General features: G+C 48.8%; 1 protein-coding gene across 1 annotated transcript in view; it reads right to left on the reverse strand.

Moving 5' to 3' along the window:
• Positions 1 to 23,605, reverse strand: part of LOC129815785 (arf-GAP with coiled-coil, ANK repeat and PH domain-containing protein 3-like) — a 110,026-nt gene that overhangs the window by 46,594 nt on the left and 39,827 nt on the right. Inside the window, exons 5-9 of the mRNA XM_055869905.1 lie at positions 18,465 to 18,648; positions 17,547 to 17,591; positions 17,177 to 17,272; positions 16,602 to 16,676; positions 11,628 to 11,639 (exon numbers count right to left, since the gene is read on the reverse strand). Coding sequence (XP_055725880.1) covers positions 11,628 to 11,639; positions 16,602 to 16,676; positions 17,177 to 17,272; positions 17,547 to 17,591; positions 18,465 to 18,648 — 412 coding nt within the window. The remainder of the gene's footprint in view (positions 1 to 11,627; positions 11,640 to 16,601; positions 16,677 to 17,176; positions 17,273 to 17,546; positions 17,592 to 18,464; positions 18,649 to 23,605) is intronic.

Here is a 23,605-nt window from a genome sequence, read left to right on the forward strand (position 1 = left end):
CTCTATTGCACTCCACACTGCCCTTTCCCACCTGGACAAAAGGAACATGTGAGAATGCTGTTCATTGACTACAGCTCAGCGTTCAACACCAGAGTGCCCACAAAGCTCATCACTAAGCTAAGGACCCTGGGACTAAACACTTCCCTCTGCAACTGGATCCTGGACTTCCTGAAGGGCCGCCCCCAGGTGATAAGGGTAGGCAACAACACATCCGCCATGCTGATCCTCAACACGGGGGACCCTCAGAGGTGTGTACTTAGTCCCCTCCTCTACTCCCTGTTCACTCATGACTGCACGGCCAGGCACGACTCCAACACCATCATCAAGTTTACCGGTGACACAACAGTGGTAGGCCTGATCACCGACAACGATGAGACAGCTCAGAGGGAGGAGGTCAGAGACCTGGCCGTGTGGTGTCAGGACAACAACCTCTCCCTCAATGTGATCAAGACAAAGGAGCTGGTCGTGGACTATAGGAAAAGGAGGGCCGAACAGGCCCCCATTACCATCGACGGGGCTGTAGTGGAGGGGGTCGATAGTTTCAATTTCCTTAGTGTCCACATCACCAACAAACTATCATGGTCCAAGCACTCCAAGACAGCCGTGAAGAGGGCATGACAACACCTTTTCCCCCTCAGGAGACGGAAATTATTTGGCATGGGTCCCTATATCCTCAAATTGTTCTACAGCTGCCCCATCGAGAGCATCCTGACCGGTTGCATCACCACTGGGTATGGCAACTGCTTGGCATCCGACCGTAAGGCGCTACAGAGGGTAGTGGGTACGGCCCAGTACATCACTGGGACCAAGCTTCCTGCCATCCAGGACCTATATACTAGGCGATGTCAGAGGAAGGCCCAAGAAATTGTCAAAGAACCCTCACTAAGCTAAGGACACTGGGACTAAATACCTCCCTCAGTCGCCCAAGTCATAGACTGTTCTCTCTGCTACCGCACAGCAAGCGGTACCGGAGCGCCAAGCCTTGGACCAAAAGGCTCCTTAACAGCTTCTACCCACAAGCCATAAGACTGCTGAACAATTAATCAAATGCCCACTCTTTGTTTTTACACTGCTGCTACTCACTGTTTATTATCTATGCATAGTCACTTTACCTCTACCTTTACCCCTATGTACAATTTGATACATCAACAAACCTGTTGACTCGGTACCGGTGGTCTCTGTATATTGCCTTGTTATTGTTAATTTTATTGTGTTACTTTTTATTAAATTTTTTAACTTTAGTTTCTTGAACTGCATTGTTGGTCTCTCTCTCTCTCTCTCTCTCTCTCTCTCTCTCTCTCTCTCTCTCTCTACCTCTCTCTCTCTCTACCTCTCTCTCTCGCTCTCTCTCGATCCCTTTCCATCTGTTAATCCCTAAGCAGTGTGACATCATGCCATCTGTCGACTTCAGCCCTCTTGCCTGTGGGGAAAGGAGAGGGTAGTTTAGGTTGGCACTATGCCCAGTAGAGGATCTCCGCTGTCGGGTACAGCAGTCCTGGTGTCTCCTGGTCTCTGACCTCTCTGAATCTCCTTTAAGTGAACCCCTTATTTTATTTTTCTGATAGCACATATAAACCTTACAGATAAGGGTCAGAGTACTCCTACTACTAGTAAAGTTAGCTAGTCAGAGTTCTCCTACTACTAGTAAAGTTAGCCAGTCAGAGTACTTCTAATACTAGTAAAGTTAGCCAGTCAGAATACTTCTACTACTAGTAAAGTTAGCCAGTCAGAGTACTCCTACTACTAGTAAAGTTAGCCAGCCAGAGTACTCCTACTACTAGTAAAGTTAGCCAGTCAGAGTACTCATACTACTAGTAAAGCTAGCCAGTCAGAGTACTCCTACTACTAGTAAAGTTAGCCAGTCAGAGTACTTCTACTACTAGTAAAGTTAGCCAGTCAGAGTACTCCTACTACTAGTAAAGCTAGCCAGTCAGAGTACTCCTACTACTAGTAAAGTTAGCCAGTCAGAATAATCCTACTACTAGTAAGGTTAGCCAGTCAGAGTACTCCTACTACTAGTAAAGCTAGACAGTCAGAGTACTCCTACTACTAGTAAAGCTAGACAGTCAGAGTACTCCTACTACTAGTAAAGCTAGACAGTCAGAAAACTTCTACTACTAGTAAAGCTAGCCAGTCAGAGTACTCCTACTACTAGTAAAGCTAGCCAGGCAGAGTACTCCTACTACTAGTAAAGTTAGCCATTCAGAGTACTCCTACTACTAGTAAAGTTAGCCAGGCAGAGTACTCCTACTTCTAGTAAAGCTAGCCAGGCAGAGTACTCCTACTACTAGTAAAGCTAGCCAGTCAGAGTACTCCTACTACTAGTAAAGTTAGCCAGTCAGAATACTCATACTACTAGTAAGGTTAGCCAGTCAGAGTACTCCTACTACTAGTAAAGCTAGACAGTCAGAGTACTCCTACTACTAGTAAAGCTAGCCAGTCAGAATACTTCTACTACTAGTAAATTTAGCCAGTCAGAGTACCCCTACTACTAGTAAAGTTAGTCAGTCAGAATACTTCAACTACTAGTAAAGTTAGCCAGTCAAAATACTTCTACTACTAGTAAAATTAGCCAGTCAGAGTACTACTACTAGTAAAGTTAGCCAGTCAGAATACTTCTACTACTAGTAAAGTTAGCCAGTCAGAATACTTCTACTACTAGTAAAGTTAGCCAGACAGAGTACTCCTACGACTAGTAAAGTTAGCCAGTCAGAGTACTCCTACTACTAGTAAAGTTAGCCAGTCAGAGTACTCCTACTACTAGTAAAGTTAGCCAGTCAGAGTACTCCTACTACCAGTAAAGTTAGCCAGTCAGAGTACTCCTACTACTAGTAATGCTAGCCAGTCAGAGTACTCCTACTACTAGTAAAGTTAGCCAGTCAGAGTACTCAACTACTAGTAAAGTTAGCCAGTCAGAGTACTTCTACTACTAGTAAAGCTAGCCAGGCAGAGTACTCCTACTACTAGTAAAGTTAACCAGTCAGAGTACTCCTACTACTAGTAAAGTTAGCCAGTCAGAGTACTCCTACTACTAGTAAAGCTAGCCAGGCAGAGTACTCCTACTACTAGTAAAGTTAGCCAGTCAGAACACTCCTACTACTAGTAAAGTTAGCCAGTCAGAATACTTCTACTACTAGTAAAGTTAGCCAGTCAGAATACTTCTACTACTAGTAAAGTTAGCCAGTCAGAGTACTCCTACTACTAGCAAAGCTAGCCAGTCAGAGTACTCCTACTACTAGTAAAGTTAGCCATTCAGAGTACTCCTACTACTAGTAAAGCTAGCCAGTCAGAGTACTCCTACTACTAGTAAAGTTAGCCAGTCAGAATAATCCTACTACTAGTAAGGTTAGCCAGTCAGAGTACTCCTACTACTAGTAAAGCTAGACAGTCAGAGTACTCCTACTACTAGTAAAGCTAGACAGTCAGAGTACTCCTACTACTAGTAAAGCTAGCCAGTCAGAAAACTTCTACTACTAGTAAAGCTAGCCAGTCAGAGTACTCCTACTACTAGTAAAGCTAGCCAGTCAGAATACTCATACTACTAGTAAGGTTAGCCAGTCAGAGTACCCCTACTACTAGTAAAGTTAGTCAGTCAGAATACTTCAACTACTAGTAAAGTTAGCCAGTCAGAATACTTCTACTACTAGTAAAATTAGCCAGTCAGAGTACTACTACTAGTAAAGTTAGCCAGTCAGAGTACTCCTACTACTAGTAAAGCTAGCCAGTCAGAATACTTCTACTACTAGTAAATTTAGCCAGTCAGAGTACCCCTACTACTAGTAAAGTTAGTCAGTCAGAATACTTCAACTACTAGTAAAGTTAGCCAGTCAGAATACTTCTACTACTAGTAAAATTAGCCAGTCAGAGTACTACTACTAGTAAAGTTAGCCAGTCAGAATACTTCTACTACTAGTAAAGTTAGCCAGTCAGAATACTTCTACTACTAGTAAAGTTAGCCAGACAGAGTACTCCTACGACTAGTAAAGTTAGCCAGTCAGAGTACTCCTACTACTAGTAAAGTTAGCCAGTCAGAGTACTCCTACTACTAGTAAAGTTAGCCAGTCAGAGTACTCCTACTACCAGTAAAGTTAGCCAGTCAGAGTACTCCTACTACTAGTAATGCTAGCCAGTCAGAGTACTCCTACTACTAGTAAAGTTAGCCAGTCAGAGTACTCAACTACTAGTAAAGTTAGCCAGTCAGAGTACTTCTACTACTAGTAAAGCTAGCCAGGCAGAGTACTCCTACTACTAGTAAAGTTAACCAGTCAGAGTACTCCTACTACTAGTAAAGTTAGCCAGTCAGAGTACTCCTACTACTAGTAAAGCTAGCCAGGCAGAGTACTCCTATTACTAGTAAAGTTAGCCAGTCAGAACACTCCTACTACTAGTAAAGTTAGCCAGTCAGAATACTTCTACTACTAGTAAAGTTAGCCAGTCAGAATACTTCTACTACTAGTAAAGTTAGCCAGTCAGAGTACTCCTACTACTAGCAAAGCTAGCCAGTCAGAGTACTCCTACTACTAGTAAAGTTAGCCATTCAGAGTACTCCTACTACTAGTAAATCTAGCCAGTCAGAGTACTCCTACTACTAGTAAAGTTAGCCAGTCAGAATACTCCTACTACTAGTAAAGTTAGCCAGTCAGAATACTTCTACTACTAGTAAAGTTAGCCAGTCAGAATACTCTTACTACTAGTAAAGTTAGCCAGTCAGAATACTTCTACTACTAGTAAAGTTAGCCAGTCAGAGTACTCCTACTACTAGTAAAGCTAGCCAGTCAGAGGACTACTACTACTAGTAAAGTTAGCCATTCAGAGTACTCCTACTACTAGTAAAGTTAGCCAGTCAGAGTACTCCTACTTCTAGTAAAGCTAGCCAGGCAGAGTACTCCTACTACTAGTAAAGCTAGCCAGTCAGAGTACTCCTACTACTAGTAAAGTTAGCCAGTCAGAAGACTCATACTACTAGTAAGGTTAGCCAGTCAGAGTACTCCTACTACTAGTAAAGCTAGACAGTCAGAGTACTCCTACTACTAGTAAAGCTAGCCAGTCAGAATACTTCTACTACTAGTAAATTTAGCCAGTCAGAGTACTCCTACTACTAGTAAAGTTAGCCAGTCAGAGTACTCCTACTACTAGTAAAGTTAGCCAGTCAGAGTACTCCTACTACCAGTAAAGTTAGCCAGTCAGAGTACTCCTACTACTAGTAATGCTAGCCAGTCAGAGTACTCCTACTACTAGTAAAGTTAGCCAGTCAGAGTACTCAACTACTAGTAAAGTTAGCCAGTCAGAGTACTTCTACTACTAGTAAAGCTAGCCAGGCAGAGTACTCCTACTACTAGTAAAGTTAACCAGTCAGAGTACTCCTACTACTAGTAAAGTTAGCCAGTCAGAGTACTCCTACTACTAGTAAAGCTAGCCAGGCAGAGTACTCCTACTACTAGTAAAGTTAGCCAGTCAGAACACTCCTACTACTAGTAAAGTTAGCCAGTCAGAATACTTCTACTACTAGTAAAGTTAGCCAGTCAGAATACTTCTACTACTAGTAAAGTTAGCCAGTCAGAGTACTCCTACTACTAGCAAAGCTAGCCAGTCAGAGTACTCCTACTACTAGTAAAGTTAGCCATTCAGAGTACTCCTACTACTAGTAAAGCTAGCCAGTCAGAGTACTCCTACTACTAGTAAAGTTAGCCAGTCAGAATACTCCTACTACTAGTAAAGTTAGCCAGTCAGAATACTTCTACTACTAGTAAAGTTAGCCAGTCAGAATACTCTTACTACTAGTAAAGTTAGCCAGTCAGAATACTTCTACTACTAGTAAAGTTAGCCAGTCAGAGTACTCCTACTACTAGTAAAGCTAGCCAGTCAGAGGACTACTACTACTAGTAAAGTTAGCCATTCAGATTACTCCTACTACTAGTAAAGTTAGGCAGTCAGAGTACTCCTACTTCTAGTAAAGCTAGCCAGGCAGAGTACTCCTACTACTAGTAAAGCTAGCCAGTCAGAGTACTCCTACTACTAGTAAAGTTAGCCAGTCAGAAGACTCATACTACTAGTAAGGTTAGCCAGTCAGAGTACTCCTACTACTAGTAAAGCTAGACAGTCAGAGTACTCCTACTACTAGTAAAGCTAGCCAGTCAGAATACTTCTACTACTAGTAAATTTAGCCAGTCAGAGTACCCCTACTACTAGTAAAGTTAGTCAGTCAGAATACTTCAACTACTAGTAAAGTTAGCCAGTCAGAATACTTCTACTACTAGTAAAATTAGCCAGTCAGAGTACTCCTACTACTAGTAAAGTTAGCCAGTCAGAATACTTCTACTACTAGTAAAGTTAGCCAGTCAGAATACTTCTACTACTAGTAAAGTTAGCCAGACAGAGTACTCCTACTACTAGTAAAGTTAGCCAGTCAGAGTACTCCTACTACTAGTAAAGTTAGCCAGTCAGAGTACTCCTACTACTAGTAAAGTTAGCCAGTCAGAGTACTCCTACTACCAGTAAAGTTAGCCAGTCAGAGTACTCCTACTACTAGTAATGCTAGCCAGTCAGAGTACTCCTACTACTAGTAAAGTTAGCCAGTCAGAGTACTCAACTACTAGTAAAGTTAGCCAGTCAGAGTACTTCTACTACTAGTAAAGCTAGCCAGGCAGAGTACTCCTACTACTAGTAAAGTTAACCAGTCAGAGTACTCCTACTACTAGTAAAGTTTGCCAGTCAGAGTACTCCTTCTACTAGTAAAGTTAGCCAGTCAGAGTACTCCCACTACTAGTAAAGTTAGCCAGTCAGAGTACTCCTACTACTAGTAAAGTTAGCCAGTCAGAGTACTTCTACTACTAGTAAAGTTAGCCAGGCAGAGTACTCCTACTACTAGTAAAATGAGGTAGAGTAAAGCACAGGAAAGGACACTAAGACTTAGAGTTTGCATACTGTACGGGTCATCAATGCAGACAGACAGACACAATGGCAGCAGAGTAATGGAGCCTGTGTCTTTTCAGAGGCCACACAATAACTCTGCCATGAGTTCCTTGTACCAGCTGGCCTTGTGTTTCTAGTACCCTCATACACACACACACACACGCACGCACGCACGCACGCACGCACGCACGCACGCACGCATAGACACACACACACACACACACACACACACACACACACACACACACACACACACACACACACACACACACACACACACACACACACACATAAACAAATACACACACTAATACACACAAATACACACACTAATACACACAAATACACACACAGACAAATATTTGTCACATGCGCCGGATACAACTGGTTTAGACCTAACTGTGAAATAGTTACGTACAAAAGCCCTTAACCAACAATGCAGATCAAGAAATATAGTTAAGAAAATATACTAAAGTTAAATATACTAAAGTAAAATATACTAAAGTTAAATAAATGTAATAACATCAAGTAATACAATAAAAGTAATACAAGTCATAATGTCATAACAATAACGAGGCTATATACAGAGAATGCTGCCAGCTGTATGTTATCCGTGTCGCCGTTCAGCCAAGTCTCGGTGAAACACAGGATATTACCATTTTTTATGTCTGGTTGGTAGGATGGTCTTAATCGTAGATCATCCCGTTTGTTTTCCAATGATTTCACGTCGGCCAATAATACAGAGGGAAGTGGTGGTTTACCTACTCGTCGGCGAATTCTTACAAGTCACTCCGCTCTCTTCCCCCTTTTTCTCCGTCTTTTCTTCACGCAGATGGCAGGGGATTTGGGCCTTGTCTCGACAAAGCAGTATATCCTTCGCGTCGGACTCATTAAATAAAAAATATTTATCCACTTCAAGGTGAGAAATCGCTGTTCTGATGTCCAGAAGCTCTTTTCAGTCAAAAGAGACGGTAGCAGCAACATTATATACAAAATAAGTTACAAACAGCCACCCCCTCCGGCGCAATTATCATCCCCCCATCCTCTCACTCCCACCCTCTCACCCATCCTCTCACTCCCACCCTCTCACCCATCCTCTCACTCCCACCCTCTCACCCATCCTCTCACTCCCACCCTCTCCCCCATCCTCTCACTCCCACCCTCTCACCCATCCTCTCACTCATCCCCCCATCCTCTCACTCCCACCCTCTCACCCATCCTCTCACCCATCCCCCCATCCTCTCACTCCCACCCTCTCACCCATCCTCTCACCCATCCCCCATCCTCTCACTCCCACCCACTCACCCATCCTCTCACCCATCCCCCCATCCTCTCACTCCCACCCTCTCACCCATCCTCTCACTCCCACCCTCTCACCCATCCTCTCACCCATCCCCCCATCCTCTCACTCCCACCCTCTCACCCATCCTCTCACTCCCACCCTCTCCCCCATCCTCTCACTCCCACCCTCTCACCCATCCTCTCACCCATCCCCCATCCTCTCACTCCCATCCTCTCACTCCCACCCTCTCACCCATCCTCTCACTCCCACCCTCTCACCCATCCTCTCACCCATCCCCCATCCTCTCACTCCCACCCTCTCACCCATCCTCTCACCCATCCCCCATCCTCTCACTCCCACCCTCTCACCCATCCTCTCACTCATCCCCCCATCCTCTCACTCCCACCCTCTCACCCATCCTCTCACTCATCCCCCCATCCTCTCACTCCCACCCTCTCACCCATCCTCTCACCCATCCCCCCATCCTCTCACTCCCACCCTCTCACCCATCCTCTCACCCATCCCCCCATCCTCTCACTCCCACCCTCTCACCCATCCTCTCACCCATCCCCCCATCCTCTCACTCCCACCCTCTCACCCATCCTCTCACCCATCCCCCCATCCTCTCACTCCCACCCTCTCACCCATCCTCTCACCCATCCCCCATCCTCTCACTCCCACCCTCTCACCCATCCTCTCACCCATCCCCCCATCCTCTCACTCCCACCCTCTCACCCATCCTCTCACCCATCCCCCCATCCTCTCACTCCCACCCTCTCACCCATCCTCTCACCCATCCCCCCATCCTCTCACTCCCACCCTCTCACCCATCCTCTCACCCATCCCCCCATCCTCTCACTCCCACCCTCTCACCCATCCTCTCACCCATCCCCCATCCTCTCACTCCCACCCTCTCACCCATACCCCATCCTCTCACTCCCACCCTCTCACCCATCCTCTCACCCATCCCCCCATCCTCTCACTCCCACCCTCTCACCCATCCTCTCACCCATCCCCCATCCTCTCACTCCCACCCTCTCACCCATCCTCTCACCCATCCCCCATCCTCTCACTCCCACCCTCTCACCCATCCTCTCACTCATCCCCCCATCCTCTCACTCCCACCCTCTCACCCATCCTCTCACTCATCCCCCCATCCTCTCACTCCCACCCTCTCACCCATCCTCTCACCCATCCCCCCATCCTCTCACTCCCACCCTCTCACCCATCCTCTCACTCATCCCCCCATCCTCTCACTCCCACCCTCTCACCCATCCTCTCACCCATCCCCCCATCCTCTCACCCATCCTCTCACCCATCCCCCATCCTCTCACTCCCACCCTCTCACCCATCCTCTCACCCATCCCCCCATCCTCTCACTCCCACCCTCTCACCCATCCTCTCACTCCCACCCTCTCACCCATCCTCTCACCCATCCCCCATCCTCTCACTCCCACCCTCTCACCCATCCTCTCACCCATCCCCCATCCTCTCACTCCCACCCTCTCACCCATCCTCTCACTCATCCTCCATCCTCTCACTCCCACCCTCTCACCCATCCTCTCACCCATCCCCCCATCCTCTCACTCCCACCCTCTCACCCATCCTCTCACCCATCCCCCATCCTCTCACTCCCACCCTCTCACCCATCCTCTCACTCCCACCCTCTCACCCATCCTCTCACTCCCACCCTCTCACCCATCCTCTCACCCATCCCCCATCCTCTCACTCCCACCCTCTCACCCATCCTCTCACCCATCCCCCATCCTCTCACTCCCACCCTCTCACCCATCCTCTCACCCATCCCCCCATCCTCTCACTCCCACCCTCTCACCCATCCTCTCACCCATCCCCCATCCTCTCACTCCCACCCTCTCACCCATCCTCTCACCCATCCCCCATCCTCTCACTCCCACCCTCTCACCCATCCTCTCACTCATCCCCCCATCCTCTCACTCCCACCCTCTCACCCATCCTCTCACTCCCACCCTCTCACCCATCCTCTCACTCATCCCCCCATCCTCTCACTCCCACCCTCTCACCCATCCTCTCACTCCCACCCTCTCACCCATCCTCTCACTCATCCCCCCATCCTCTCACTCCCACCCTCTCACCCATCCTCTCACCCATCCCCCATCCTCTCACTCCCACCCTCTCACCCATCCTCTCACCCATCCCCCATCCTCTCACTCATCCCCCCATCCTCTCACTCCCACCCTCTCACCCATCCTCTCACTCCCACCCTCTCACCCATCCTCTCACTCATCCCCCCATCCTCTCACTCCCACCCTCTCACCCATCCTCTCACTCCCACCCTCTCACCCATCCTCTCACTCCCACCCTCTCACCCATCCTCTCACTCCCACCCTCTCACCCATCCTCTCACTCCCACCCTCTCACCCATCCTCTCACTCCCATCCTCTCACCCATCCTCTCACCCATCCTCTCACTCTCACCCATCCCCCCATCCTCTCACTCCCACCCTCTCACCCATCCTCTCACCCATCCTCTCACCCATCCTCTCACCCATCCTCTCACCCATCCTCTCACCCATCCTCTCACTCATCCTCTCACCCATCCCCCATCCTCTCACCCATCCTCTCCCCCATCCTCTCACCCATCCTCTCCCCCATCCTCTCACCCATCCTCTCCCCCATCCTCTCACCCATCCTCTCCCCCATCCTCTCCCCCATCCTCTCACCCATCCCCCCATCCTCTCACTCCCATCCTCTCACCCATCCTCTCACCCATCCCCACATCCTCTCACTCCCATCCTCTCACCCATCCTCTCACCCATCCCCCCATCCTCTCACCCATCCTCTCACCCATCCTCTCACCCATCCTCTCCTCCATCCTCTCACCCATCCTCTCACCCATCCCCCCATCCTCTCACCCATCCTCCCCCCCATCCTCTCACCCATCCCCCCATCCCCCCATCCTCTCACCCATCCCCCCATCCTCTCACCCATCCCCCATCCTCTCACTCCCATCCTCTCACCCATCCCCCCATCCTCTCACCCATCCTCTCACCCATCCCCCCATCCTCTCACCCATCCTCTCACCCATCCCCCCATCCTCTCACCCATCCTCTCACCCATCCCCCCATCCTCTCACCCATCCTCTCACCCATCCTCTCACCCATCCTCTCACCCATCCTCTCACCCATCCCCCCCATCCTCTCACCCATCCCCCATCCTCTCACCCATCCTCTCACCCATCCTCTCCCCCATCCTCTCACCCATTCTCTCAACCATCCCCCCATCTTCTCACCCATCCTCTCACCCATCCTCTCACCCATCCCCCCATCCTCTCACCCATCCCCCCATCCTCTCACCCATCCTCTCCCCCATCCTCTCTCCCCCATCCTCTCCCCCAACCTCTCCCTCCCATCCTCCCCCTCCCATCCTCTCTCCCCCATTCTTTAAGTACTCACCTCCATCAGAGTCTGGAGAAGATCATTAGACGGAGGGCGTTGGTAGATCATTGGACGGAGGGCGTTGATAGAAAGGAGAGAAAGAAACAAATGAATGTTAACACAATCACAAGGTCAGGAAGTAAACTGGCATGTAGTTGGTAGCCCTTGATAAGGTGAGTAGCCCTTGATAAGGTGAGTAGCCCTTGATAAGGTGAGTAGCACTTGGTAAGGTGAGTAGCCCTTGGTAAGGTGAGTAGCCCTTGGTAAGGTGAGTAGCCCTTGGTAAGGTGAGTAGCCCTTGGTAAGGTGAGTAGCCCTTGATAAGGTGAGTAGCCCTTGGTAAGGTGAGTAGCCCTTGGTAAGGTGAGTAGCCCTTGGTAAGGTGAGTAGCCCTTGGTAAGGTGAGTAGCCCTTGATAAGGTGAGTAGCCCTTGGTAAGGTGAGTAGCCCTTGGTAAGGTGAGTAGCCCTTGATAAGGTGAGTAGCCCTTGATAAGGTGAGTAGCCCTTGGTAAGGTGAGTAGCCCTTGGTAAGGTGAGTAGCCCTTGGTAAGGTGAGTAGCCCTTGGTAAGGTGAGTAGCCCTTGATAAGGTGAGTAGCCCTTGGTAAGGTGAGTAGCCCTTGGTAAGGTGAGTAGCCCTTGGTAAGGTGAGTAGCCCTTGGTAAGGTGAGTAGCCTGAATGCTTCACTGGCACAGCATCAGGACCAAGACAGAAAAACACCAACACACACAGAGAGAGACCTGACCCGAATTGTAAGCACCCCCAGCCTGATATTCGAAGATTCCCAAAGCCAACAGTAACACACACACACACACACACACACACACACACACACACACACACACACACACACACACACACACACACACACACACACACACACACACACACAGAGTCTGGCTTGCCGGCAGACCCTGTTGGCATCCCATCAGATAACAGATGGGTGATGATCCCTGTGTGTGTGTGTGTGTGTGTGTGTGTGTGTGTGTGTGTGTGTGTGTGTGTGTGTGTGTGTGTGTGTGTGTGTGTACACATCAGCGTTAGAACAGGATATTGTTCTTTCTAAGAGCTGTCTTAGCTGTTCCAGACACCCACAAATAAAAGTCCCAAAACAACTCACTCAAAGTTTGACAAAAGAGAATGTACTTTTAGAAAATAGTCTTATTTTAACTCTACAAGAGTCCAAAAGTGGAAAAACAAGTCACTGAGTAGAAGTTATTCTAATTAAAATATATGTCTAGCATTCTGTTGTTGTACTTCACTGTTCTCACAATCAAAGCAGACAGAAAGACAGCTCTAATCCACAAATAGTAAAAGATTGAAATCTCAGGCTAAGCACAGAGAAGCTTTCATGCATTTTGGTTCTATTTTTTTTTTAATGAACAATCTTTGATGCTAAAAGAAGCATAGCTTGTCCTGGAGAAACGTGAGGTTCTAAGATGGAGACAGCTCTGTTTGATATGTCCAGATGCAGTTGGTTTTATAGAGTTACTTTTGATATGAATTTAAAAGAAACATCCTGTCACGTTAAGGTTTTCACTGACTGAAAGCATGTGTGTGTGTGTGTGTGTGTGTGTGTGTGTGTGTGTGTGTGTGTGTGTGTGTGTGTGTGTGTGTGTGTGTGTGTGTGTGTGTGTGTGTGTGTGCATACTTCAGGAGGAAGGGCAATGGAAAATTGGACACTCGTGCTGTGGGCTTTGATGTCTGGTCAGAGTGGCCGGACCTCAACGACCTGTGGAATCGGACTGGAGGGGAGATCAGATGGACACAAACTCTGGACTGGTCTGAGTCAGTAGGGACAACACTCTGGACTGGTCTGAGTCAGTAGGGACAACACTCTGGACTGGTCTGAGTCTGTAGGGACGACACTCTGGACTGGTCTGAGTCAGTAGGGACAACACTCTGGACTGGTCTGAGTCAGTAGGGACAACACTCTGGACTGGTCTGAGTCAGTAGGGACGACACTCTGGACTGGTCTGAGTCAGTAGGGACAACACTCTGGACTGGTCTGAGTCAGTAGGGACAACACTCTGGACTGGTCTGAGTCTGTAGGGACGACCCTCTGGACTGGTCTGAGTCTGTAGGGACGACACTTTGGACTGGTCTGAGTCTGAAGGGACAACTCTCTGGACTGGTCTGAGTCAGTAGGGACGACACTCTGGACTGGTCTGAGTCTGAAGGGGGAAACTCACTGGTCTGGAATGTACTGACCCCTCGGTCTCCCATTCCATGTACCAGAATGCTGCCATTGGCCAGGACATTGTCACCTTCACTGTGAAGACGAGGTTACAGGGTTCCTCCAACAACATATACTGTAATCCAGGACTCTGGTACCCTGCAAACCATGACCCATTCTGTATTCTACATGAGTCAAATGTAATGGAGTCTGTAGCCCATGTTGTGAATGGCTGCTGTTCATAAAAGGACCTATACATAGCATGACTGCCTTGTTGAGCTGGTAGTCAGCGATGTGAGACACGTGGTCTCACCAACAGCACACATCCAAATCAAATCAAATGTATTTATTTATCCCTTCGTACATCAGCTGATATCTCAAAGTGCTGTACAGAAACCCAGCCTAAAACCCCCAAACAGCAAGCAATGCAGGTGTAGAAGCACGGTGGCTAGGGGAAAACTCCCTAGAAAGGCCAGAACCTAGGAAGAAACCTAGAGAGGAACCAGGCTATGAGGGGTGGCCAGTCCACTCCGATGCATTATGGGGATTATGGGGATTATGGGAACAGCAAGCAATGCAGGTGCTTATGCAGGTTATATCCATAACCATTCTGGTGTAACAGGAAGCTGGTGTGATGATGATGGTGGTGTTTTCCTGTGTGACAAATACGCCAGATGTTGTTGATGTTGTTGTTGTTGTTGTTGTGGGAACTGGGCTGCTCATATCACTGCTACATGGAGCAGGCCTTTGCCGACAATCTTCTAAAATAGCAGCCCCTCGTAGCACGCTGGGACAGCCTTGGACATGGGTTGCTAGCTGCTAGCACTAATATTTGTCAGTCTTGGCCACGTACACAGGCTTCAGACTGTGGACCTGACACCTTCAGGTTGTGGTGGGCCTGACACCTTCAGATTGTGGTGGGCCTGACACCTTCAGATTGTGGTGGGCCTGACACCTTCAGGTTGTGGTGGGCCTGACACCTTCAGATTGTGGTGAGCCTGACACCTTCAGATTGTGGTGGGCCTGACACCTTCAGATTGTGGTGGGCCTGACACCTTCAGATTGTGGTGGGCCTGACACCTTCAGATTGTGGGCCTGACACCTTCAGGTTGTGGTGGGCCTGACACCTTCAGATTGTGGTGGGCCTGACACCTTCAGATTGTGGGCCTGACACCTTCAGGTTGTGGTGGGCCTGACACCTTCAGATTGTGGTGGGCCTGACACCTTCAGATTGTGGGCCTGACACCTTCAGGTTGTGGTGGGCCTGACATCTTCAGATTGTGGTGGGCCTGACAGCATCAGATTGTGGGCCTGACACCTTCAGACTGTGGGCCTGACACCTTCAGGTTGTGGTGGGCCTGACACCTTCAGATTGTGGTGGGCCTGACACCTTCAGATTGTGGTGGGCCTGACACCTTCAGGTTGTGGTGGGCCTGACACCTTCAGATTGTGGGCCTGACACCTTCAGACTGTGGGCCTGACACCTTCAGGTTGTGGGCCTGACAGCATCAGATTGTGGGCCTGACACCTTCAGATTGTGGTGGGCCTGACACCTTCAGATTGTGGTGGACCTGACACCTTCAGATTGTGGTGGGCCTGACACCTTCAGATTGTGGTGGGCCTGACACCTTCAGGTTGTGGTGGGCCTGACACCTTCAGATTGTGGTGGGCCTGACACCTTCAGGTTGTGGTGGGCCTGACAGCATCAGATTGTGGTGGGCCTGACACCTTCAGGTTGTGGTGGGCCTGACACCTTCAGGTTGTGGTGGGCCTGACACCTTCAGATTGTGGTGGGCCTGACACCTTCAGACTGTGGGTCTGACACCTTCAGACTGTGGGCCTGACAGCATCAGATTGTGGGCCTGACACCTTCAGATTGTGGTGGGCCTGACACCTTCAGACTGTGGGCCTGACACCTTCAGACTGTGGGCCTGACAGCATCAGATTGTGGGCCTGACACCTTCAGATTGTGGTGGGCCTGACATCTTCAGGTTGTGGTGGGCCTGACACCTTCAGATTGTGGTGGGCCTGACATCTTCAGACTGTGGTGGGCCTGACATCTTCAGGTTGTGGTGGGCCTGACACCTTCAGACTGTGGTGGGCCTGACACCTTCAGATTGTGGTGGGCCTGACACCTTCAGACTGTGGGCCTGACACCTTCAGACTGTGGGCCTGACACCTTCAGACTGTGGGCCTGACAGCATCAGACTGTGGGCCTGACACCTTCAGACTGTGGGCCTGACACCTTCAGACTGTGGGCCTGACACCTTCAGGTTGTGGTGGGCCTGACACCTTCAGATTGTGGGCCTGCCACCTTCAGACTGTGGGCCTCACAAAGACCAAGGCAAAGCAGCTGTAGAAGTTCTGCTCCGTGTCAGGGGTCATGGGTCAGTCTTGCCGTGTTGAGGAGGAGGTGCTTTTTGTACCCTTCAGTGTCCATGTACACAGGGACCTTTTGAGATATTTGGATCCTTGATTAATGTAAATCTGGTGTGTGTGTAGTTCCTCACCCTGTAGTGTGTGTGTGTGTGTGTGTGTGTGTGTGTGTGTGTGTGTGTGTGTGTGCGCACGTGCGCGCGTGTGTGTGTGTGTGTAGTTCCTCACCCTGTAGTGTGTGTGTGTGTGTGTGTGTGTGTGTGTGTGTGTGTGTGTGTGTGTGTGTGTGTGTGTGTTTGTGTGTGTGTGTGTGTGTGTGTGTGTGTGTGTAGTTCCTCACCCTGTAGTGTGTGTGTGTGTGTGTGTGTGTGTGTGTGTGTGTGTGTGTGTGTGTTTGTGTGTGTGTGTGTGTGTGTGTGTGTGTGTGTAGTTCCTCACCCTCTGCTGTATGGTGGCGTGTTGGTGTTCCAGGTCTCTCTTCTCCATGGCTGAGTCTATGACCAGCTGATCCAGCTGCATGGGATTGGGATTAACACAGCACAGTTAGAGAACACACACACACACACGCACACACACACACACACACACACACACACACACACACACACACACACACACACACACACACACACACACACACACACACGTGGCCTAATCTGTGTGTGTTCCCAGTCTGGGATTAGGAGTACCTTCATTTGGCAATTGGTACTCTGGGATTAATTGTATTTTTAAAATTTTTATTTAACCTTTATTTAACTAGGCAAATGACAGATACAGTAGAGGCCAATCTCTCTCTGGTGCCCACCGTATTTCCTACTCTGTGACTGGGTCTATAATCAAACCAAACCCTCCTCTTTGCTAGTATTTGCACTAGCGAGGCCTGTGTCAGAGGCTCGCCAGGACAGTCAGCCTGATTTGGGGAGCAGGTGTACGGGGAGATGCTCGAGGCCAACAGGTATAAGATCTGTAGTCAGTGTTTGTGAGGTCTCTCTCTCTCTCTCTCTCTCTCTTACCTCTGCAGCTAGTTTCTTCATGTAGGGATCAATCTCATCCAATATTTTATAGCCCTGTTGAAACAAGGTGTACTGGGCTCGCATGAACGACAGCATCTGAGAGATAGAGGATAGAGAGAGAGATGGGGAAAGATAGAGAGGAGAGAGAGGATAGAGAGTGAGAGGATAGAGAGGGAGAGAGACAGAGAGAGACAGAGAGAGACAGAGAGAGACAGCGAGAGACAGAGAGAGACAGAGACAGATATAAAGAGAGGATAGAGAGAGATAGAGAGGATAGAGAGAGAGAGATCATAAAACATATTATCTTGCGTTTTAAATGGATAATACATGTAACGGCATCGGAGGTTCAGATGACACGGTTACTACTCACTGCATCAAGGATCTCAAACTTCTTCTTAGCCTGAAGAACATTGATCTGAAAAGATGGACAAAATTACAGTTAGCGACTGAAGTGATCCGTTTGATTATCTGTAACAGTATAAATACAACAGGTTAATCTAATCAAGTTAACATTATGTTTACTTCTAGAAAGTTGTCAAGCCACAAGTATGGACTGAGGGATTATGGCACCACATAGTGGACATTACTGGTATTACACAACTGGAATCATATTACTGGTATTATATTACTGGAATCATATTACTGGTCTTATATTACTGGTATTATATTACTGGTATTACATTACTGGTATTATATTACTCGTATTATATTACTGGTATTTCAGTCATATTACTGGTCTTATATTACTGGTATCATATTACTGGTATCATATTACTGGTATTATATTACTGGTATTATATTACTGGTATTATATTACTGGTATCATATTACTGGTCTTATATTACTGGTATTATATTACTGGTATTATATTACTGGTATCATATTACTGGTCTTATATTACTGGTATTATATTACTGGTATTATATTACTGGTATTTCAGTCATATTACTGGTCTTATATTACTGGTATTATATTACTGGTATCATATTACTGGTCTTATATTACTGGTATTGCAGTCATATTACTGGTCTTATATTACTGGTCTTATATTACTGGTATTGCAGTCATATTACTGGTCTTATATTACTGGTATTATATTACTGGTCTTATATTACTGGTATTATATTACTGGTATTATATTACTGGTATTGCAGTCATATTACTGGGATTATATTACTATTATATAGATCAACAGTTTAACTGATATGTGGTTGTCATGGTAACTGTAAGTCGCTCTGGATAAGAGCTGCTAAAATTGGACTAAAATGTTAAATGTTATTCCTCTCACCTGCAGAACGTAGTCCAGGGCCAGGTGCCTGAAGCACTTCCTGGTCAGGGTGAGAGAGGAAGTGGCCTCCTCCACCTCGTGAGGTTTGTTCCTGGGGGCCTGGGCGTTCTTCACCTGGGCGATCTCCATGTCCTCCCTCACACGGTCAAAATGCTTCTTCGTCTCCTTGAACCTACGGACGTCCCTACAGGGGGAGGAGAGAGAGAGAGTGACTTACACACGTCCCTACAGGGGGAGGAGAGAAAGAGAGTGACTTACACATCTCCCTACAGGGGGAGGAGAGAGAGAGAGCGACTTACACATCTCCCTACAGGGGGAGGAGAGAAAGAGAGTGACTTACACATCTCCCTACAGGGGGAGGAGAGAGAGAGAGCGACTTACACATCTCCCTACAGGGGGAGGAGAGAAAGAGAGTGACTTACACATCTCCCTATAGGGGAAGGAGAGAAAGAGAGTGACTTACACATCTCCCTACAGGGGGAGGAGAGAGAGAGTGACTTATACGTCTCCCTACAGGGGGAAGAGAGAAAGAGAGTGACTTACACATCTCCCTACAGGGGGAGGGGAGAGTGACTTACACGTCTCCCTACAGGGGGAAGAGAGAAAGAGAGTGACTTACACATCTCCCTACAGGGGAAGGAGAGAAAGAGAGTGACTTACACATCTCCCTATAGGGGAAGGAGAGAAAGAGAGTGACTTACACATCTCCCTACAGGGGGAGGAGAGAAAGAGAGTGATTTACACATCTCCCTATAGGGGAAGGAGAGAAAGAGAGTGATTTACACATCTCCCTACAAGGGGAGGAGAGAGAGAGTGACTTATACATCTCCCTACAGGGGGAGGAGAGAGAGAGTGACTTATACATCTCCCTACAGGGGAAGGAGAGAAAGCGAGTGACTTACACATCTCCCTACAGGGGGAGGAGAGAGAGAGAGAGTGACTTACACATCTCCCTACAGGGGAAGGAGAGAAAGAGAGTGACTTACACATCTCCCTATAGGGGGAGGAGAGAGAGCGTGACTTATACATCTCCCTACAGGGGGAGGAGAGAGAGAGAGCGACTTACACATCTCCCTATAGGGGGAGGAGAGAGAGCGTGACTTATACATCTCCCTACAGGGGGAGGAGAGAAAGAGAGTGACTTACACATCTCCCTATAGGGGGAGGAGAGAGAGAGTGACTTATACATCTCCCTACAGGGGGAGGAGAGAGTGACTTACACATCTCCCTACAGGGGAAGGAGAGAGAGAGAGTGACTTACACATCTCCCTACATGGGGAGGAGAGAGAGAGAGTGACTTACACCTCTCCCTACAGGGGGAGGATTGAGAGTGACTTACACATCTCCCTACAGGGGAAGGAGAGAGAGAGAGTGACTTACACATCTCCCTACATGGGGAGGAGAGAGAGAGAGTGACTTACACGTCTCCCTACAGGGGGAGGAGAGAGAGAGTGACTTATACGTCTCCCTACAGGGGGAGGAGAGAGTGACTTACACATCTCCCTACAGGGGGAGGAGAGAGAGTGACTTATACATCTCCCTACAGGGGGAGGGGAGAGTGACTTACACGTCTCCCTACAGGGGGAAGAGAGAAAGAGAGTGACTTACACATCTCCCTACAGGGGAAGGAGAGAAAGAGAGTGACTTACACATCTCCCAATAGGGGAAGGAGAGAAAGAGAGTGACTTACACATCTCCCTACAGGGGGAGGAGAGAGAAAGTGACTTACACATCTCCCTACATGGGGAGGAGAGAGAGAGAGAGTGACTTACACGTCTCCCTACAGGGGGAGGAGAGAGAGAGTGACTTATACGTCTCCCTACAGGGGGAGGAGAGAGTGACTTACACATCTCCCTACAGGGGGAGGAGAGAGAGAGAGTGACTTATACATCTCCCTACAGGGGGAGGAGAGAAAGAGTGACTTACACACATGTCCCTACAGGGGGAGGAGAGAAAGAGAGTGACTTACACATCTCCCTACAGGGGGAGGAGAGAGAGAGTGACTTACACATCTCCCTACAGGGGGAGGAGAGTGAGAGTGACTTATACATCTCCCTACAGGGGGAGGAGAGAGAGAGTGACTTACACATCTCCCTACATGGGGAGGAGAGAGCGAGTGACTAATACATCTCCCTACAGGGGGAGGAGAGAGACGTACACATCTCCCTACAGGGGGAGGAGAGAGAGAGTGACTTATACGTCTCCCTACAGGGGGAGGAGAGAAAGCGAGTGACTTACACATCTCCCTACAGGGGGAGGGGAGAGTGACTTACACGTCTCCCTACAGGGGTAAGAGAGAAAGAGAGTGACTTACACATCTCCCTACAGGGGAAAGAGAGAAAGAGAGTGACTTACACATCTCCCTATAGGGGAAGGAGAGAAAGGGACTGACTTACACATCTCCCTACAGGGGGAGGAGAGAGAGAGTGACTTATACATCTCCCTACAGGGGGAGGAGAGAAAGAGAGTGACTTACACATCTCCCTACAGGGGGAGGAGAGAGTGACTTACACGTCTCCCTACAGGGGAAGGAGAGAAAGAGAGTGACTTACACATCTCCCTACAGGGGGAGGAGAGAGAGAGAGCGACTTACACATCTCCCTACAGGGGGAGGAGAGAAAGAGAGTGACTTACACATCTCCCTACAGGGGGAGGAGAGAGAGAGAGCGACTTACACATCTCCCTACAGGGGGAGGAGAGAAAGAGAGTGACTTACACATCTCCCTATAGGGGAAGGAGAGAAAGAGAGTGACTTACACATCTCCCTACAGGGGGAGGAGAGAGAGAGTGACTTATACGTCTCCCTACAGGGGGAAGAGAGAAAGAGAGTGACTTACACATCTCCCTACAGGGGGAGGGGAGAGTGACTTACACGTCTCCCTACAGGGGGAAGAGAGAAAGAGAGTGACTTACACATCTCCCTACAGGGGAAGGAGAGAAAGAGAGTGACTTACACATCTCCCTATAGGGGAAGGAGAGAAAGAGAGTGACTTACACATCTCCCTACAGGGGGAGGAGAGAAAGAGAGTGATTTACACATCTCCCTATAGGGGAAGGAGAGAAAGAGAGTGATTTACACATCTCCCTACAAGGGGAGGAGAGAGAGAGTGACTTATACATCTCCCTACAGGGGGAGGAGAGAGAGAGTGACTTATACATCTCCCTACAGGGGAAGGAGAGAAAGCGAGTGACTTACACATCTCCCTACAGGGGGAGGAGAGAGAGAGAGAGAGTGACTTACACATCTCCCTACAGGGGAAGGAGAGAAAGAGAGTGACTTACACATCTCCCTATAGGGGGAGGAGAGAGAGCGTGACTTATACATCTCCCTACAGGGGGAGGAGAGAGAGAGAGCGACTTACACATCTCCCTATAGGGGGAGGAGAGAGAGCGTGACTTATACATCTCCCTACAGGGGGAGGAGAGAAAGAGAGTGACTTACACATCTCCCTATAGGGGGAGGAGAGAGAGAGTGACTTATACATCTCCCTACAGGGGGAGGAGAGAGTGACTTACACATCTCCCTACAGGGGAAGGAGAGAGAGAGAGTGACTTACACATCTCCCTACATGGGGAGGAGAGAGAGAGAGTGACTTACACCTCTCCCTACAGGGGGAGGATTGAGAGTGACTTACACATCTCCCTACAGGGGAAGGAGAGAGAGAGAGTGACTTACACATCTCCCTACATGGGGAGGAGAGAGAGAGAGTGACTTACACGTCTCCCTACAGGGGGAGGAGAGAGAGAGTGACTTATACGTCTCCCTACAGGGGGAGGAGAGAGTGACTTACACATCTCCCTACAGGGGGAGGAGAGAGAGTGACTTATACATCTCCCTACAGGGGGAGGGGAGAGTGACTTACACGTCTCCCTACAGGGGGAAGAGAGAAAGAGAGTGACTTACACATCTCCCTACAGGGGAAGGAGAGAAAGAGAGTGACTTACACATCTCCCAATAGGGGAAGGAGAGAAAGAGAGTGACTTACACATCTCCCTACAGGGGGAGGAGAGAGAAAGTGACTTACACATCTCCCTACATGGGGAGGAGAGAGAGAGAGAGTGACTTACACGTCTCCCTACAGGGGGAGGAGAGAGAGAGTGACTTATACGTCTCCCTACAGGGGGAGGAGAGAGTGACTTACACATCTCCCTACAGGGGGAGGAGAGAGAGAGAGTGACTTATACATCTCCCTACAGGGGGAGGAGAGAAAGAGTGACTTACACACATGTCCCTACAGGGGGAGGAGAGAAAGAGAGTGACTTACACATCTCCCTACAGGGGGAGGAGAGAGAGAGTGACTTACACATCTCCCTACAGGGGGAGGAGAGTGAGAGTGACTTATACATCTCCCTACAGGGGGAGGAGAGAGAGAGTGACTTACACATCTCCCTACATGGGGAGGAGAGAGCGAGTGACTAATACATCTCCCTACAGGGGGAGGAGAGAGACATACACATCTCCCTACAGGGGGAGGAGAGAGAGAGTGACTTATACGTCTCCCTACAGGGGGAGGAGAGAAAGAGAGTGACTTACACATCTCCCTACAGGGGGAGGGGAGAGTGACTTACACGTCTCCCTACAGGGGTAAGAGAGAAAGAGAGTGACTTACACATCTCCCTACAGGGGAAAGAGAGAAAGAGAGTGACTTACACATCTCCCTATAGGGGAAGGAGAGAAAGGGACTGACTTACACATCTCCCTACAGGGGGAGGAGAGAGAGAGTGACTTATACATCTCCCTACAGGGGGAGGAGAGAAAGAGAGTGACTTACACATCTCCCTACAGGGGGAGGAGAGAGTGACTTACACGTCTCCCTACAGGGGAAGGAGAGAAAGAGAGTGACTTACACATCTCCCTACAGGGGGAGGAGAGAGAGAGAGCGACTTACACATCTCCCTACAGGGGGAGGAGAGAAAGAGAGTGACTTACACATCTCCCTACAGGGGGAGGAGAGAGAGAGAGCGACTTACACATCTCCCTACAGGGGGAGGAGAGAAAGAGAGTGACTTACACATCTCCCTATAGGGGAAGGAGAGAAAGAGAGTGACTTACACATCTCCCTACAGGGGGAGGAGAGAGAGAGTGACTTATACGTCTCCCTACAGGGGGAAGAGAGAAAGAGAGTGACTTACACATCTCC

This window comes from Salvelinus fontinalis, chromosome 18 (genome assembly GCF_029448725.1).
Source record: "Salvelinus fontinalis isolate EN_2023a chromosome 18, ASM2944872v1, whole genome shotgun sequence".
NCBI classification, from domain to species: domain Eukaryota; kingdom Metazoa; phylum Chordata; class Actinopteri; order Salmoniformes; family Salmonidae; genus Salvelinus; species Salvelinus fontinalis.